The sequence below is a fragment of the Glycine soja genome, chromosome 20 (assembly GCF_004193775.1).
Source record: "Glycine soja cultivar W05 chromosome 20, ASM419377v2, whole genome shotgun sequence".
In the NCBI taxonomy this organism is placed as follows: domain Eukaryota; kingdom Viridiplantae; phylum Streptophyta; class Magnoliopsida; order Fabales; family Fabaceae; genus Glycine; species Glycine soja.
The window spans coordinates 46934097-46952084 of NC_041021.1; the positions used below are offsets into that span (position 1 = coordinate 46934097).

At 33.3% G+C, this 17988-nt stretch overlaps 1 protein-coding gene across 2 annotated transcripts; it reads right to left on the minus strand.

The window, feature by feature from the left end:
* Positions 1-4454: 4454 nt before the first annotated feature.
* On the minus strand, positions 4455-16905 carry LOC114401398 (TNF receptor-associated factor homolog 1b-like). Of its 2 annotated transcripts, XM_028363909.1 has the most exons (14): positions 16780-16905; positions 16609-16655; positions 15693-15912; positions 15218-15329; positions 13505-13593; positions 13325-13393; positions 13106-13238; positions 12338-12496; positions 11455-11803; positions 10023-10135; positions 9244-9391; positions 7243-7715; positions 6963-7164; positions 4455-6021 (listed from the first exon to the last, which is right to left on the minus strand). In XM_028363909.1, the coding sequence occupies exons 3-14, from the start codon at positions 15865-15867 to the stop codon at positions 4621-4623; spliced, it is 3423 nt and encodes a 1140-aa protein (XP_028219710.1). In that variant the 5' UTR covers positions 15868-15912; positions 16609-16655; positions 16780-16905; the 3' UTR covers positions 4455-4620. The 2 variants fall into 2 exon arrangements, with proteins under 2 accessions (XP_028219710.1, XP_028219711.1); XM_028363910.1 differs by lacking the exons at positions 4455-6021; positions 16780-16905 and adding an exon at positions 6028-6544 and having other exon boundaries at positions 16609-16746.
* Positions 16906-17988: the final 1083 nt, after the last annotated feature.

Genomic DNA, 17988 nt, shown 5'->3' on the forward strand with positions numbered 1-17988 from the left:
ATGTAGAAGGTCCTGAGGGAGTCACCGGACCTTTATCATCTAGAGACATAAGGCTCAGTTGTTCCTTCATGCTCAAAACCCTACCAGCTTGGTTTGGCTGAACATGAACCACTGCAAGAAGAAGATTCAATGCCAAAATAAAGTTTAGAACCTTCATGGTGTGTATAGGTTTGAAAACTGGAGGAGTTTAGAGAATTAATTGATGTAGCATATCAACGGGGATAGAGGTATTTATATTGGTAGCCTTTCGAGTTGAGTCTATGAATTCACCCATAGCTTTATTTTACTACTTAATTACTTTTGACGACTATTGATTATACTATATTTAGTATTTGTAAAAAAAAAAAACAAAAAACTCATCAAATATGAATATGCTGGATTAGTCCATGGTGTACAGAGTTTTTGTCTTGAAAATCAAATCCATATGGCTATCCCTTTCTTCCACTTTCTTGTCCATCTAATGCATCTCTGTTGCCTAATTGAATATATAGTGCGCTGTTAAACAGGATTTAGACATCAAATATGAGAAGCAAGTTTGGATAGTTACCTATATTTGCCCTCCTTGATATAGCTAGATCAATCTACGTTTTTGAATGAGAAGCAAATAATGGTCAAATTTGAGAAATTTCTTGGCACTATCGTTACCAAATGTAAAAAAAAATGAGTGAAGATATTTTTTTAATTTTTTAACTAATGTCTTAAAGTCATTGGATAGCAAGATTCATTATTATTTTTATAATTTACTTGAGAAAGAAAAAGTATGTGTATTAGAATATGTTTTTTTAACTATTATTTTATTATTTTAAAAAGTAAAATATCATTTCAAATTTTCAAGTTTATGTTTAATAAATACCATATAATTAATTAAATGCATGAATTAAGAATTCTAAAACCAACTTTACTTGGTGGGAACATTCCCAACAGGCACAGGATTTTTCTCATGCAAGCTCAAGCGCACACGCAAGCATGCATATTGCATACGTGTGAAAACTACCTTGAGTTATTATATTTATATATACTATAACTTTTCCTAAGACAAAAGAAAATAAAAGTTGGTCAGATCCTGCATTTGGCGTATAGGTGTGGGGTGGTATAGCATATGGTGAATCTAATCTCAAATATCACTATAAGATTCAGAGTATGTATATGTAAATGTAGTTGACCTCGCGTCAAATAAAATATAGCGGCAGGATTATATATAATTTCTTTATACGTAGAAATTGAATTTATAACACACTACTTGCTAAACGTAATCGTTGGTGAATTAATATATTAAAAAAATTGTATATATGATCGAATGAACCAAATCTGGGATTAGTGGGTGCTAATTTTTCGAATGACAGATGATCACCATGCGTTGACTAATAAATAAATACTCAAACAACAGTTAAATCAATGTTTAATTTGCCGTGAGTAGTGATTTCATTTCATTAGATCATATTTGATAATTGGAATTTCAAACCTTTGAAGAATTTAAAATTTATGAGAACTATATCACTTTATTAAATTCTTTTTATTATTAAAATATTTTTTTGGATAAATAAATTTCGTATTTTAAATTCTTTATTTAGATAAAAATAATAATTTGATTTTCATTATATGTATAACATTAGTTAATTTTTCAATAATAATAAATTCAATTTTTATGAATTTTTAGGGTGAGAATTTTTTCAAGTAGCGCCAAGAAAAAAGGATTTTTAAATTCTTTCATTTTAGATGTTATTTGAGATTTATTTCATTTTGCTTGTAAAATATATAAATCTCCTATAGACAGTGTTGTCATGATATTCAGAACTATATTAAAGGGGAGGGTAAAAAAAAGTTCCTTTACAATTATTTAACTATTTAACTTTCAACAAATAATTATCTACAAATAATGAATTCCATAAAAATATTTACTAATTTTACACATAAAACTAAATATTATTTTTATTTAAAACGATAAAAAAAGAAAAAACATAACAACAACAAAAAATTTTACCCATATTTTTTTATGTAATTCATAAGATGTCAATTATTTTTAAAAATAAAAGGAATAAATATGATAATTATTTTTTAAAAATTTATTGAATAATGTAATAACTGACCAATATAAATCTACTAGATTGTTGAGTAATTTTATAGAAATTCTATCCACTTGTCAATTTTTTTCATTATTTTCCAGCCTTGAAATAATAAACAAAATAAAAAAGGTGAATATATCTCAAAAAAATAGATGCACAATATTTCTGAAAGTAAACTCCATAGAACAAAAATATGCCAAACATTACCATAAGATATAACATATTTTATTTGTTCCCAGTTTTCCACTAACAAAAAGATCTTGCCTCTAAAATATTATTAATAATAATATATATATTGATATGCTTAAAAGTTATAATTAATATATATATATATATATATATATATATATATATAATATTATTAATTTTTAATTATTATATATATATATATATATATATGTTTATCATAATTCATAAATATGTTGTTATTATATATAAGAAGTCGAGAGGGAGGGGGCAGTTCTCATCATTTTAAGAATTATTAGATGTGATATCCAAAAAAGTTATTTTAATATGTGGTATTTATATAAATTCGCTTAAAAATCGTATTCCTCTCTGAAAAATATTCATATATGGTAGATATATGCCAAAATAAATTTAACTAATGAATTGATATTATAGAAAACTTTTTAGTGGCTGCAGCTTGAATTTATTCGGAAGTTTGAATTTGTTGATCGAACAGTTGGAGCTATATACATTACATGTACTCAGAAGTGAACGTCAAAATCTATGTGCTTAATTAAATGCTTGGAACCAGAAATGTTGACTAGATTCAGAGTCATGCATGAGTGTCATGAAGCAAAGTTGTTAATAAGCACTCCCTTAATTTGGAGGAGACTTCGAATCCAACAAGCTAGACACTGTACGTGATCCTGGAAACAAAAGATAATGCAAAATCCTCTAACATCAACCAAATAGCTAGGAATATCCTGATAATTATGTACTGTAGATATATTTATATATATAAGAATGAAACGTTTTTTTGTTTGAAAAAAAAAAAGAGACCAAGTGCTTGGAGATCGGTAATATATTGAGACCATAAGAATATTGTTAATAAACTCTGATCGAGGTTCATATTAAAGGCCACATTGAAAAAAGCATCGATGATATACCCAACTGTGCATGAACTTCGTAAGCACATGAAAGCCAGAGAAAGAATAGTGCGTAAAGTATAATCAGCCAACAACTGATGAGAATATTCCTTAGCTAGCCACACAGCGAGATTTATTTCTTTTTATTTCGGTGACATATAGGCATATATGATTTGTGTTTGCTTCAACACACCCATTTATCGATGCTACTTTAATTTTGAGCAAGTGTTTACGCAGCAAGATCCTTGCTTTGTTGGGTATGTGTATGGGGAAAAAATTCACATAATTTCTTTTTTATATATTAATGACTTTATCTAAATTAATTTATTTAATATCTTAGTTATTCTCTTTTAAGTTTTAAATACGTACGTGCGTTTGTATATATATCCTTAAAGTTTGTTTAATTTTAAGGAAAAAGAGTACTTAATCCCCTTAAACTTTACTTCTTTTACAAATAAATATACTAAACTTTAGTTTTGTTCCAATTTATATAATCCTTATAATGAAATTAAAGTTTAATATGTCTATTTGTAAAAAAAAAACAATAAACTTTAAGCATCAATTAGGGAGAAATTAAAGTTCATGGTATATTTTTATACACAAAATCAAGTTTAAATATTAGGATCTTATATTAAAGTTAGGTTGTACATTTGTATAAAATGGTAAATTACTTAAATTTTAACATACTCATCTCTGAAATACGTAATAGTTATTTTGTATTTGTTTTCCCTTTTTATACATTTATTTTCCCTTTTTTATTTGTCTGGTTTGTTGTTGGCATATTGTTTAGACTAAGTGTATCATTAAGTATTTTCAAAAAAATAACATTTATTAGAAAAACCAAATTAAAAAGAAAATTTAATATTTCATTGAAAAACGTCAATCAGTATGAAATTATTTTTAATGCTAAAACTACATCATTATTAGAATGAGTATGCTCTGAATTAGAATGAGCATGCACCTATATTTCAGGAGACTCCCAACCTAATGTTACCTCAAACCCTTCTGCACTGTTAGCCATTGGCTAAAATAGCCTCCTAATATAAAATTAATTAATTACAAACCCATTGTTTTTAAAATAAAAATAGGGTAACCGTCGACCATTTGCAAATGTCCTATTAATATCCATAGCTCATTGGGTTACAGCCTTGTTTTTCGAATTCTGCAGCATGCATCTAAAATATTGGATGCATGGCAAGCTCAAGTTATTAAGACCAAAGTGTTCACAAACCTGATCACGATTTCTCCATAATCCCAGGAAGGCAAAGACAAAGACATGAACTGGAAGAGATAAAAAAAAAAAAAAAAAAAGCTCGAAGCAAATAACTCAAAAACACTCTTTACAAAATGTATTTCTTATCAGAGATTACATACAACCTTACTCCAATCTAAAAAGACCCAACAATTTCCTCAAATACATTACATTTGTTAGTGACCTCTCATTTGAGGACACGCTTCGTAACCCTCTAAGGACCACTTGATGGCCTGAAAACAGTATAACCATTGACACCACATGCTATATTTGAGTAATCTGGGTAGTATCCATAACTATCATTCTCTGTGTTTCTCATACCTAAATACAACAGATCAGAACCAGCCACCTGCCATTGGTTTGGAATCAACCCATCGACCTGCCCATTGACGCCAGGCACACCACTAACCGGTGGAATATAATCCCTCAGTGAATGATAATGCCCACCAGACAAGCCATACCCTCCTTGCAATCTATGGTCATGCTGGAAACTCCGTGATCGCTCCAACCTGCAAGAACTGGTTGAAGATCCCAAATCATCATCCGCACCCAGGTCCCCAGGAAAAGTGAACTGTCGATTCAGCAACTGTGGTCCACTATTCAAAGACTGGAATGCTGAACTTGCCTTGGCCGTCTTCCCAATACCATGTTCATCATCAAGCAGGTCATTTATGATATCAAGGTGTGGGAACTCATCCACCAACAACCCTTGGTTCTGACGCCCAGATGTGCAGGCTGAGAATGCAGTTGACATATTGCCCAATGATCTACTGTGTAGTGGCCTGTACAAGTCATGATTTTGAACCTCATAAAGCCCAGAGGGTTGATCATAGTGCATGCTTCTACTTGATTCCCTTTGAGAACTCTCAATCCACTGGGTACCATTCTGTAAAACATCCCGTGTAATCATGGTAAAAGGAACACAAGACTGACCAGCACTAGTGTCCAATCTGTCAGAGCTCCGGGATAAAAACATTGACGACACGAAGGAAGATGGTTGAGAATAGCCAGGTGATGGGATCACTCCTGAACTTGAGGAGCTGGAATGGGTCAGACTAGCAGCAGTTGAGGCCACAGGGTTCCCCATCATCGCATTTCTGTAGGATTGAGGAACATGACTATGAGTAGCTGGTGAGGGATCAGGACCCAACCGAGTTGCACTCACTGAGTGTGCAAGTAGGGGAGAAGTTTGAACCATAGAGACAACCGGAGCAGTTGGCCTGGGACCAGGAACTAAAGGAGCACTTGAAGGTCTTGACATCATAGGCACTTGTGCCACAGATCTTTCAGTTAATCTTGCAGTTGAAGTCTTTTGGATCTCAGTTTTGGACACAACTGGAACTGGTGATGCAGAAGTAAAAGGTGAAGATGGATCTTTATCAGTCTGTTGGGAGCCACTTGAAGATGTTTTCCTGACATGAACAGGATCTACAGTAGAACTAGTTTTGTGTTCTAACTTCACTTGAACAGAGGGGGACAACTTTCTGGGAGGACTAATAGGCGAGGATGGCACAGCTGATATCTTCTCTTTCTGTAGGCTTTCATTGTCAACAGATCTCTTTGTCTCAACCAGGTCTTTGATGCCCGGTTTATCAAGGGAAAGAACCTCCCCTTCCTATCAATTACAAAAGCAGAAGCATGACATCAAGCTCCAATTGAAGCAGAGATGGAAGCTTCAGTGTGAAATTAAGTATAAACATAATTTATTGGTGAGAAAAAAAATTATTGCATGAAGACCAGAGCTTAAAACAAAAACAAAACAAAAAAAGGCTCAAGGAAAACTGTAAAAGCAAACATCAAATCAAAAACAAATTCCAGTGCCACTCCAAATCTGATCTCCCACCACCTTCAAGAGAAAAAAAAGTCCAAAGTCTTTTGCTTCAAACCAATAAACAGAAAACAAAGAATTCCAAGAAAAAAAAATCAAGGGGGTATCGACATCTTTATTACAGCTAAATCATGGAGATAAACATTTAAGCAAAGGAAGAAGGGAGAAGTATGATTATGAATCTATTTTTATTTTCACATCTACGTGGCCACATGGAAGGATAGGAAGAATTCAACAATAAAACCATCCTTCCATACCAGGTGATGGAAACAAGATGAAATGGATACACATCTTTTTTCCCATGATTAATCTGTAAACAAGATAGGAATGTAGAAACATCACCAATTTGTTCTGAGATGCATATTCAAATTATTTTCATCTATTTGCAGATGGAAAATAAATAAGGGAAAGCAAGGTGTTCAGTCATCTCTCCATTTTAAGACCCTTACTTTCATAATCACAGAAAGTCATGAATAGATAAGCTATCATTTGAAACTATACTCAGATGCGAAAACTATCCTTGCTCCTCTTCAATGGTGAAAAAAAAAGGTAAAAATTATTCAAGAATCTTAGATGATAAGGCACAACACTTAACAATTTAAGGAGGAATAAAATAGACAAAATGGCAAGACATTTCATAATCACAGAAAGTCATGATTAGATAAGCTTTAGAGCAGAACTTATGATATTTTAGTGAGTATTTCCAACAAGGGAGGAAATGAGACAACCTTTCTGACAACATGCTGCTCAGCCCACTTCAACCGATCCTGTAAGGAGATTACAGCAACCTCAGACTCAGATTTGCCAATCTTACCATTTCCAGACTCATCGTTAATATCCCCAGCATCTGCTGCAGAACCAGATGGCAGACTATCTATTTCAATCGTCAATCTACCCACATTAGATGATGTTTTGCCTTGGTTCTTACCTCTACAGAAAAAAAGTGTAATATCACATTAACACATAAGCCATCATTGATATCATTCTACACACAAAAGAAATACTAACCTGCTAGGTGACTTTTGGACTTTATAATTTGAAAAGCAGTTTCCCTTGTGGGGGTCATTCATGACTACTGACGGCAAAGAATCAGTAGAACATGTTGAAGAACTATCATCTATCACTGAACTGCTCCTTTTCTCAGACGTTCCATTTTGTATGGTTGAAACACTACCTATGCCATTGTATCTAGCCTCAGTTGGAGGATTAACTTCTGATGCATCAGTATCCCAATTAACAGGACTAGCATCTCTGTCTTCTGAATCAAGCTGAAGCGTTTCAGCAACTCCATCTACAGAGTCGGACACGTCAGAAACATCTTCCATGGGATCAGGCTTTTCAGACACAGCTTGAGCCTCCTCCATGCTAGAATCATTTTTCTCATCAACAGCATTGTTTTGGTTCTTGTCAGTTACAGACACAGCAGTCCTCTCCTCCCTCTCTTTATCCTTTCCTTTTTGGTTGTTACGTTTTTGTTTGGCCTGTAGTGAAAAGAAAGGAATATCTGTCAACAATTATAAAGAAAATCAACCAACAAAACTCCATACCCCATGCACATGACATCATTTGATCCCAAAAATAGCAAGCAGATGTCAAGAGAAAACATCCTGGGAGCATTACAGGTTACAAATTGCTAGCGAAGTTACATCCAATTTAGGAAAATTTAGCTCAAAGGGTGGTTATTGACTAACAATATTCAAAGGGTGCTGAATGGGTTAGCCAGGTACTGACTAAATTAACCAGTTTGTTAGTTATTCATAAACTTGAATATTTTGTCAGAAATTTCAAAATTATAATTATCAATAAATCAATAGAAAGTAACAGAAGCATAAGTCTTCTCAGCTCAAGTGAAAATAAGCCTATCAGCAGTTTTTTTTTTTAATTTCTTTGTTACTTATATTTTTTCATCATGATAGTTGCTCATCAAGTTTCTACCATTAATGTTTTTTAATTCATTTAAGCAATGAAGCTATCTGCTACCATGTGACATTAATGAATTTGGATGCTTGTGCTTGATGCTTCACGAAATAGATAGTAAGGGTTCCAGGGTTATAAAGATTCTATACAACACCCATGGAAACTAATCAGTTTGAGTTAACAAGACTTCAAATCTAAAGCTTTCCCTAGAGTTTCTAGTCTTCTAGACCCAAAGTGGTAAGCTATTAAATCAGTTTTAAGTAACAAGACTGCTGGTCTAAAGCTTTCTCTAGGGTTCCAGACCCAAAGTTCTAATGTTCTACTTAAATCTCCTAGCTTTCTTAATTACTCTCCTTTTGTTCTGCTTGTATTTTTTGGTATATTATTACTTCTTAATTCTTATGTTGCATCAGACATCCACCTAAAGCAATTTATAGAAGGCAGGGTAGGTAAGAAGGAAGTAAGAAGGAAGAGATCTTAAACGTGCACCTCACACGTAAATATAGGCAAATTATGCAAGACATGTGTGCATGGATGAATTTAATATGCCTTCAAAATACTTGTATCAAATCATTTGTCAGACCTTTTTGTTAGAGGGGGATTTTCCCTTAAACTTAAGTGTATCCAAACAAGCTATTTATTAGAAAGAAAGAATCAAAAAATGTAAAATTTCACATTACTTCAGCCTGGAGTTCAGTATACAAAATCACATGGAATAGTAGAAATGAGATATCAGGAATTAGATGACTTCATCAATATCATGTTAATAAAAGTAAGACATTGGTGATAACATTTACCAACTATACCTACTTGATAATGTGTTCAATATCTCATAACAGTTGTCATCTACAATGCATGTTCTGTAGTTTAATTATCTTTTGTAGTGAAATTTATGATAATGATTTAATTTTGCCTCTTTATTGACTTCTAAAACACAATATTAACATCATTTCAAACTGTGATAGACAATCAAACAAGAACCTAATTTGCTAACAAGAGAGCCAGACAATGCATAGCATCTGTGAAATGACTGAAATCGACATTCAGATATCTAAAAATCCCTTGATAAAGCAGTTTCAATGTGTTCCAGACCTGTTTTTTCTTGGACTTCTTTTCCCTCTCACCCCCACGTTTTGCTTTTTGATCACTTTCAGCTTGCCATGCAGCTTCTTCTTCACGGATGAGTTCTTCTTGTCTTTTCAGAGCAACAGCTTCCTGATAGGCAATCTCAATTTTATTACTGCACCCATGAAATTAAATAATTAGGATATCTAAATTGATGCATATCTAATGACTAATACCTACTAGTAAAACAAAAATTATGCCTATCCTTAACTTCCAGGTAGGTTACATATATGGGCACTAACATTAGGAACTTCTCAATCTCTCCATATTTCAAACAATTTTCTATTCTCCATTGGATCACAAAGTAGATAATTTACGAAATATTATTCACTTTATTATAAATTATATTGCACTACATTTGTGAGGATAAACCTTACAGAACCCAAATCTATAATTGCAAAACCATCTGAAACAATTGCTCATCAAACGACTGCTAGCTACATATCATCTGGTAATGCAATTAACTCTCATATTCTAAGTATCACAAATTAAACTCAGCATAGCACACAAGCAAAAGTGCTCAAGCTTCACAGTGTTATGTCATCAGCTAGAAACAATAATGTTTGTAGGAAAGTTCGTAATAGCTTATTTCTCATCAACAATGAAAGAGCATGTATCTTTTACCAGATAAGAAGAGAAGAAGATCAAAGACACATACGAGCAATGAGTCAATGACTTAATGACTCTAAAAGAAACTTAATAACATGAACACTATGAATCCATTGCAAAATCATTGCGACTACTACCTGAATATATGGGCAAGGACAAATATTTCCAAAGTCCTACGGCCCAATTCTGTTAGGCGCCTTTCATCACGCTCTACAGAATCTTTATTGAAATCCTCTCCAGAATTTCCATCCTGCAAAAATAAGTGAAAAAAGGTTTCTTAGCGGATTGACTGGATAAACTGTAAAGCCAAAAGTACCATATCCATACATTTCATTGCACTTATAATCCCCCAAGTTACTGGAGATACAATTGAAGTAGTGTAATATATGTCCACAAGTTTAACTACGCCAAACTTTTTTTTAAATATATATCTTAAATATTAAAGCTTGCATATACTGCATTAATGTCAGTAAGATAATACATCTACAGAAATGACACAAATAAAGTATGAACTCAAACTAAATTCAAATGGCAAAGGAAATAAATACTTCAGTTAGTGGTGCGGCAAATGGTAAAATCAACAATATCAACCATGCACTAAATTATGAATAAACGAACTACTACTTATTTGGACCTCCATTACAGGATTAAAGGGCTCAAAAATATGTTTCTGCTTCCAAACTCAATTTTCTAAAAAATAAATTGTAGATATATCTTTCAGGCTGAAATTGTGTTTGCACTGATGCAAAAGCATTCCCTGGGTTTGACTCTTAGTAGCCTAGCTCCCTTATGTGGGACAAAATGAGTTTTATAAGTAACTAACACAAATATCCCTATTAATTTTTAACATGAACAAAATTATTTATTGGGCCCATTCACCTGGTTTTTTTTCAAAAGGAAAAAAGTTTTTTTTTATTATAAAAAAAATTGATCATTTGGGGGGGGGGGGGGGGCAAAAAACTCAAAAAATTTCATAGTCCTTGCTTACAAAAACAAAATTATAAATCAAAACCATTACCATAAAACACTTTTTTAAGCTTAAATAAATAGACACAAAGTGACATCCTGTAGCAAAATCCAAACAGAAACAATTTAAAAAAAAAAAAATTTACAATGATAAATTGTTTCAAAATAATTATTGCAAAATTGTTATTCTTCAATTTATGAATCTTCAAAGCAATTTGAAACATGTGTAATCATTCTGAAATGATGGAATAAGAGCCACAAGAAATAGGAAATAGAAGCAGAAACAACCAAGCAGCAAAAACATAAATCGGAGAACTATATAGATTATTAGTTCAGATGACTGGCTGATGCAGTAGCAATTGAGTGAAAATCAATCTTAAATATACTTTAATTCAGAATACAGTAGCACAGTTTCAGTTCTTTTTCCCCTGATTTTGACCTCAATAAAAAAGACTCTGCTGTACTCTCTTTTGTCAAACTTCATCCTCTAAAAACTCTCACCCTAATACCATCACATTTCAATGGGATCAATGCTCAACCATATCACCATCTCTCAGGTGTCAATTCCTTGGTTACTCTTACAAATATAATTCTATGTCTTACCTTCGTACGGTTTTGAGGACACTTCTCATCTTTAGGAGGCAGTGGTTCTATTGCAGCCCTTTCAAGTAGCAGTAAAACATCATCCACCAGTACAAACATATCTTTCTCGACATGAACAATTGGTGCTGGTATTTCTTCAGCATCCAACAATTTCACCCTACCTTTTTTACTCTTGGTCTGGCCCTCAAGAGCCTTCAATCCACTATACAAGGAATCCATTACCAAAGTAGAAGTGACTTCTTTCTCTATAAAGAAGTGTTTTACAACTACTTTCAAAATTACATCTGTCTTCTCCCTAGACATGCGGCGCCTGGAAGTTTGATCAACTTCTCGCCAGAAAGTAAAGAAGCTGCACGCATATTAACAATTGATAAGCCAATAAAATAAGACACCACAACTTAAAGGTCTGACATACGTAGCAAAGAACGATAATACATTATATTGAATAGGAAAACAGTATACATTCCAATAAAAAGAAAATGTCAAATCAAATTTAATTTCAAATAGGATATAGGATATAACATACATTTCAAGATACACATGAAATAGGCAGACTACCTGAAATATAATACATCAAACCATGGTCACCTATTAGATTTAAGTTTTGACTGTGACATTCATTCCTCTTCTGTATCTTTTTCCCAATATGGATAATATTTTTTCTCCTTTCCAGATTGAAGGGGAATTAATTCAAATTTTTCAGTTCAAGTATTAAAGAATTACTATTGATCTGGAAGTGTGAAAAAGAAGTAATTTGATGATCCAGACTTTCATTAGGTGACACTTTGGAGCAAGATAAGAATTCCACCATACATTATGTGACATAATAGATTATGTATGTCTGTGTCTGAAGAGGGAGACTTTTAAAGGAGAGCACAAGTACCTTGACCACCTAGCTTTATCCTCTATCAACTTTCCAAGCTTGCTTCTTCTCTCCTCCACAAAACGCCGACAAATTTGCTCTACATTTGTCAAATATACTCTAACAAGTTCCCTCCTATACTGGCAATCAAGGCAACGGAAAGGCCTGTCTGATTTTTCCCTATGCATCAGAAACAAACCAAAAAAAATATACAGTCACACATCTAAATATAAATTTCAAGTAAAAATGTAAACAAATTAACAAGATTACCACATTTGACAGCCACACAAAGCATAAAATGGAAAAAGTAAGGACAAAATTCAGTATATTTAAAAAATAGACAAGAAGATGACCGCCCAACTTGGCAACAAACAATGAAAAATAGTCACTGAATTTTGAACTTCTGTTCAATGCTTTCTTCCAGGTGTGCAGCAAATGTAGGTATTTCTATGACACAAATGGAATCCAAGATTTATAATCTTGCAATAAATGCTACAGTAATGGCATGTTTAGACCCAACTTAACTAAAAAGTTAAGCTTGGCATCATAGAAATAGTATTTCCTGCTGGCTTTCAATTTACTACGAAAACTATGGATAAGGACCAATCACTTCAACTAGCACAATTACAAGACATTCATATGTTCTGTTGTCCGTTCTTTCTACAAAAGTAAACAAAACGAAGTTGAAAATTATATGGACAACATCCTTAATTATTAAGACAGCTGTACGCAAGATGGCTGGTGAATATTTGAAATATCCCTAAATGACATAAATTAAGCATAGAATACCTTATGACTTGAACTTGAGCTTTTATTATTAGATTGTCTGAAGAGTCAACAAATCCATCATACACCTTAGACAGTTCCATAAACTTTTTCCACCCCCAGTCATGCTCCTTCTTCCAAAATCGATGCAATGTATCTGTAAAACTCAAGCACAAGTATATCAATAATGCTGATAGGAAAATTGTAATCTCCAGTAATTAAGCCAACTATTAGCCAACAGACCAGAATATTTTGATTTCTTTGGATCTTTATTGACCACAGCTATTGTAAATTGTGCAAAATGACTCCATCCTGTATTGCCCCAAAAAGAAAAAGGGTAAACAAGTCAAATACTACGGAACTAATTGTAGAAAGTAAAATTAATGATCATTACTGCAATCAGGAAAAGTTCGTGAATTGAACCTGGAAGAAGTTTGTCATGATTAGCTACACACAGAAACAGCGAGAGATGATTGCAAACATCACAGCCTTGTGGATAGATTAAAATGTACCTGCCACAGGCCAAACTATGATTAAGTCAAAAAAAAATCAATACTAATATTCATCATGTCATAAGTAGTCAATCCTAGATAGCGGCACAGAGCAGCCACCCCCCATAAACGATATAACGGATAGTGGGGTGACCACTATTGCGATTTGCGACTAGAAAATAACATACATAATTTATAAATAACAGCTAGAGGTCTGAGAGACTAAGCAAAATAGCAAAGAACCAATAAGAAATAGAAGGAGAAAGGGGAACATGAAGTCTTCATGTTCTCATGAAAAAGAGGGAGTTAAAAACTTGACATTCTCGTAAAAAAAGTAGGGAGATATTAGGACCAGTTTTATAAAACCTTTCCAAATGGAAAACGTAAATATCATTAATAAATAGAGGGCTTAATCTAAAAGGCATAAAAGATAACAAAGATTAAAAGAAAATAAAAAGGATAAAAACAAATACAATAGGAAAATGTAATCAATGACAATTAATAGGGGAGAGGCGTATTTGAAGTTTTGAACAGGCTTAACAGATTAAAAATTAAAAAAAAATACAATAGGAAAAGTAACCGACATCGATTAATACGTGGCTTATTTGAATAGGATTAAAAGATTAAAAAAAGAAAAAAAAAACAAATACAATAGAAAAAGTAACCAACAGCAATTAATAGGAGGCGCATTTGAATAGGCTTAAAAAATAAAATATTAAATAACATACAAACAAATCAAAAAATTAGATCTGAACAATACTATTCAGGACAAACATGATTTCCTTTTTATCCCATGATGAAATAAGGTATGATTCAGGGGCAAATGTGATTTTCTGATCACACGTTGAAGTCACACGCACGCCTGCTTGCACATGCAATTGCCGCGAAAACCAGTTTTCGTGTCATGCAAGATTGACAACCTCTCCAGCTAACCGCAAATGCGGCACTATTAACTACTTAGGTCATATGAAGTTGCAAACTATCAAAGCAAACCAGATTTATTTATTATACTGCGCATACCAACAATAAATTAAGGGCATGAATTCCATTAAAACTTTATAGTCCTTACAAAGGGCACACCTGTCGCAAGTGGAATAAACAAGGTATCTTTCTCTTGTATGATAAATTCATATATGAAATGGTCACAAACTCCATGTACATATCTCAAAATAGCAGATTTTGATAAACCTCCAAGGAAGTCCAAAGCCCCACACCTAAGGTAAAGTTATTTACTAGAACAGCAGGGCTTTGATGGAATTAATACTGCAGGTTCACAAGTCACATAAAGCTCTTTCCTCAGACGTGTGTTTTGGCATGGTCCATACCTGCCATTCGTAACTGACAGTGACATGTCTATTTTTTTCATACTTTTTGCAGAATTCTGGTGTGGGGCTTGGACCAATTTTTGGTTGCGATAAACAGTGGTTTTGGTAGTAAAGAGACCAATTTCTTTTTCTAAGGCAATGTACAACCTATGCCACTATTTGGTTGGATCATAACATTCGTATTCTAAAGGATATCTTGTTGGCTCAGCAGTCTGATATGGGATAAGATTAGAAAATTTACTACAAAGCACAGAAAGGATAGTTAAGCTCTACAGCACAACAAAGGCTATGTAAGTCCAATAATATCCAAAGCCCCATACCATTTGTAACCGCCAACCTCAAATGCACTACTGCGAAGTTCCCTTTTGGTAATTTGAGAAAACTTTTCTATCTTCCACGTATATCTTCCATATAATGCCAAAGGTTTTGGTCCTGTTAAAGACAAAAACAAATAAGATTTTTAGTGTAGTAACCTTTTTTAACAATTAAGATGGAGAAAGGACATATACATTAAGATAACACCTATGCAATCTAAGATTCAAATAAATACCTTTTTAATTACTCGTTCTCACAAATCAATCAACACACTAAACCATTGATATCGATCAAAAAATCAAGGTGCAAAATATTACCACATAATACAACACCAAATCCAAGCATTCTTAATTTCTAATCTATATGTCATAATTACCATCCCTAAAACTCATTCAGAAAAAACACACAAATATGCAATATAACAATATAAAAATTTTAAAATATTTGTATAAAGGAAAAATAGGAAAAAGAATTTGTCACCATCATCTTCATCATCAGTGTCCCAGTAAGGGGGCGAAGTGGACGCGATACCATTCTCCACCTGCTCAGAAGACCGCCACTCTGCCAATGCTTCCCCAGATTGACAACGCTGCCCATTTGAAATACCCTCCACGGACTTTCCCACTCCAGACTCCTCACTCACAGTCCCAGCCATTCTCTGGTCAATAAATACTTCACTAACACTCTTCTGAGAAGCCAACTGAATAAGAATCACACAGACAGCCAAAATCAGCCCTTAAACCCCACATTGCATTACAAGACAGTAAATCATTCCCACAAATAAATAAATAGAGTATCCATTTGCAACTGCATCTAAACATTCCCTACAAAATATAACCACAATCATAAGCAACGCACATTGTCAAGGAAGACTGAAGGTAACAGAACAAATTCAAAATGACAAAAACTGATAATCCACCAATTGAAAACCCAAAAAAACAAACCCAACTCCTTCCTCTGAACCGATATTAATTAACCTAATAAAACGCTGCCCTCCCCAAAATTTATTGAGGACAGAACACAAACCAAAAACCCCAATCATCAATTATAAAAATAAAATAAAAACTAAAAAGAGATTTAAAACAAATCAAACGAATTGAAACAAGCCTGGATTAAAAAAAAAAAAAAAAAAACACAACGAGATGGCAAAACCAGCTCGATGACGTTCAATTGCATGAACCCCGAAAATCGAAAACTCCTTAAAACAATCAACGCCGGCAAAAACGAAGATCCTGAGCAGTAATTTCCAGAAGCCACACTAAAAAAAAAACTCATTGATCAAAATCGAAAAAATGGCGCAATAAACAATTAAGAAAAAAACGAAGAAAAGGATTGAAGAGAAAGAAGTGTGGAAAAGGAAGAGGCGATGGCGTGGATCAATGAGGTGCAGACGAACCTGGAATCAAAGAGCAGAGGTTTGTCAAAAAGGGCACAATCTGAGTCCTGAGATTTTAGAGAGAGAAAGACCAAGTGAGAGAAACAAAGAAAAGGTTGAGCAGCAACAGGGAGCAAAGGTATGACCCAAAAAAAATTAAAAAAAGAATAATGACATTAATTTTTATTTTACATTTGTTTTTTTGTTCTAATTTAGGTCGTTTCCTGCTGAAATCGAACAGATTCCCTGCACAATAACCCTAACCGCCACACCCTTTTTCTCCTAACAGATACTGATAATGTTTTGGTTTCTATAATATCAATACAAATAAATATATTCTTTGTTACGCGTGGAGAGTGAAGACATATAAAGATAAATTAATGGTAAAGGTTTTTAATTTCTCACTGTTTGCCTGGTAAGGAGAAGGGAGGAACTGGCGAGTTTGGATTGTTCTATTAATAAAAAGTTATTACTAATCATTGATAAAAATATTAATTTGTTGACTTTAATTATGATTATTTTAAAATTTATATCAATAATAATTTGTGATTGAATAATAATATTTAACTATTAAACTCTAAAAAAATAAATGTTAAAAAAAATAATTTTTTGAATAAATTAATTCAATAAGCACAACTTTATTGAACACACATTAGACTTGTAAAAAAGAATTTGAATTCAATTCTCACATAATATATTTTTAAAACACACATTGGACTTATAAAAGAAAATTTGAATTCAATTCTCACCTAATATATTCTTGAAGAAATGATGAATATTAACTATAAATAAGTCAAAGATGAATGATTAAGGTGGCAACTAGTGTGGAGACCTTTTTTTTTTTTGGGAAACTAATTATGTCTATTAAATAAAATTATTTTTAAATCAACATCTCATTTTTTCCTTTTTTTTTTATCTTTTCCTAATTACCATGGTTTCCCTTGCTACCCCACCCAGTACCTCTTTCATTGCCGCTATGGCGCCCCATCTTTCCCATTGTAACCATCAAACCACCACAACCCACCTTCACCTACACAACTCAAACTCATAAGAGACTAAAAAGGAAGTAACCCACTTTAATTGGACCATCGCTCCCCACCTTTCTCATTGTCGTAATTGAATCACCACCACATTTCTTCCATTGTCGTTGTTGAACAACCACACCCTACCTCCTTCATCATTGTCATTGAACAACCACACCCCACCTCCTTCATCATCGTCATTGAACCGTCACACCCTCATTTTCTTCTACACAACTCTAACTTGCAAAGTCCAAACTTAAATCTCAACAACCCACATACCCACGCACCTCACCAAATCAACAAATCTCATTGGCAACAACACCAACCAAAAAGGAACCCCTCCCCCACCCCTCACCCCAAAAAAAAAAATCACATCTTC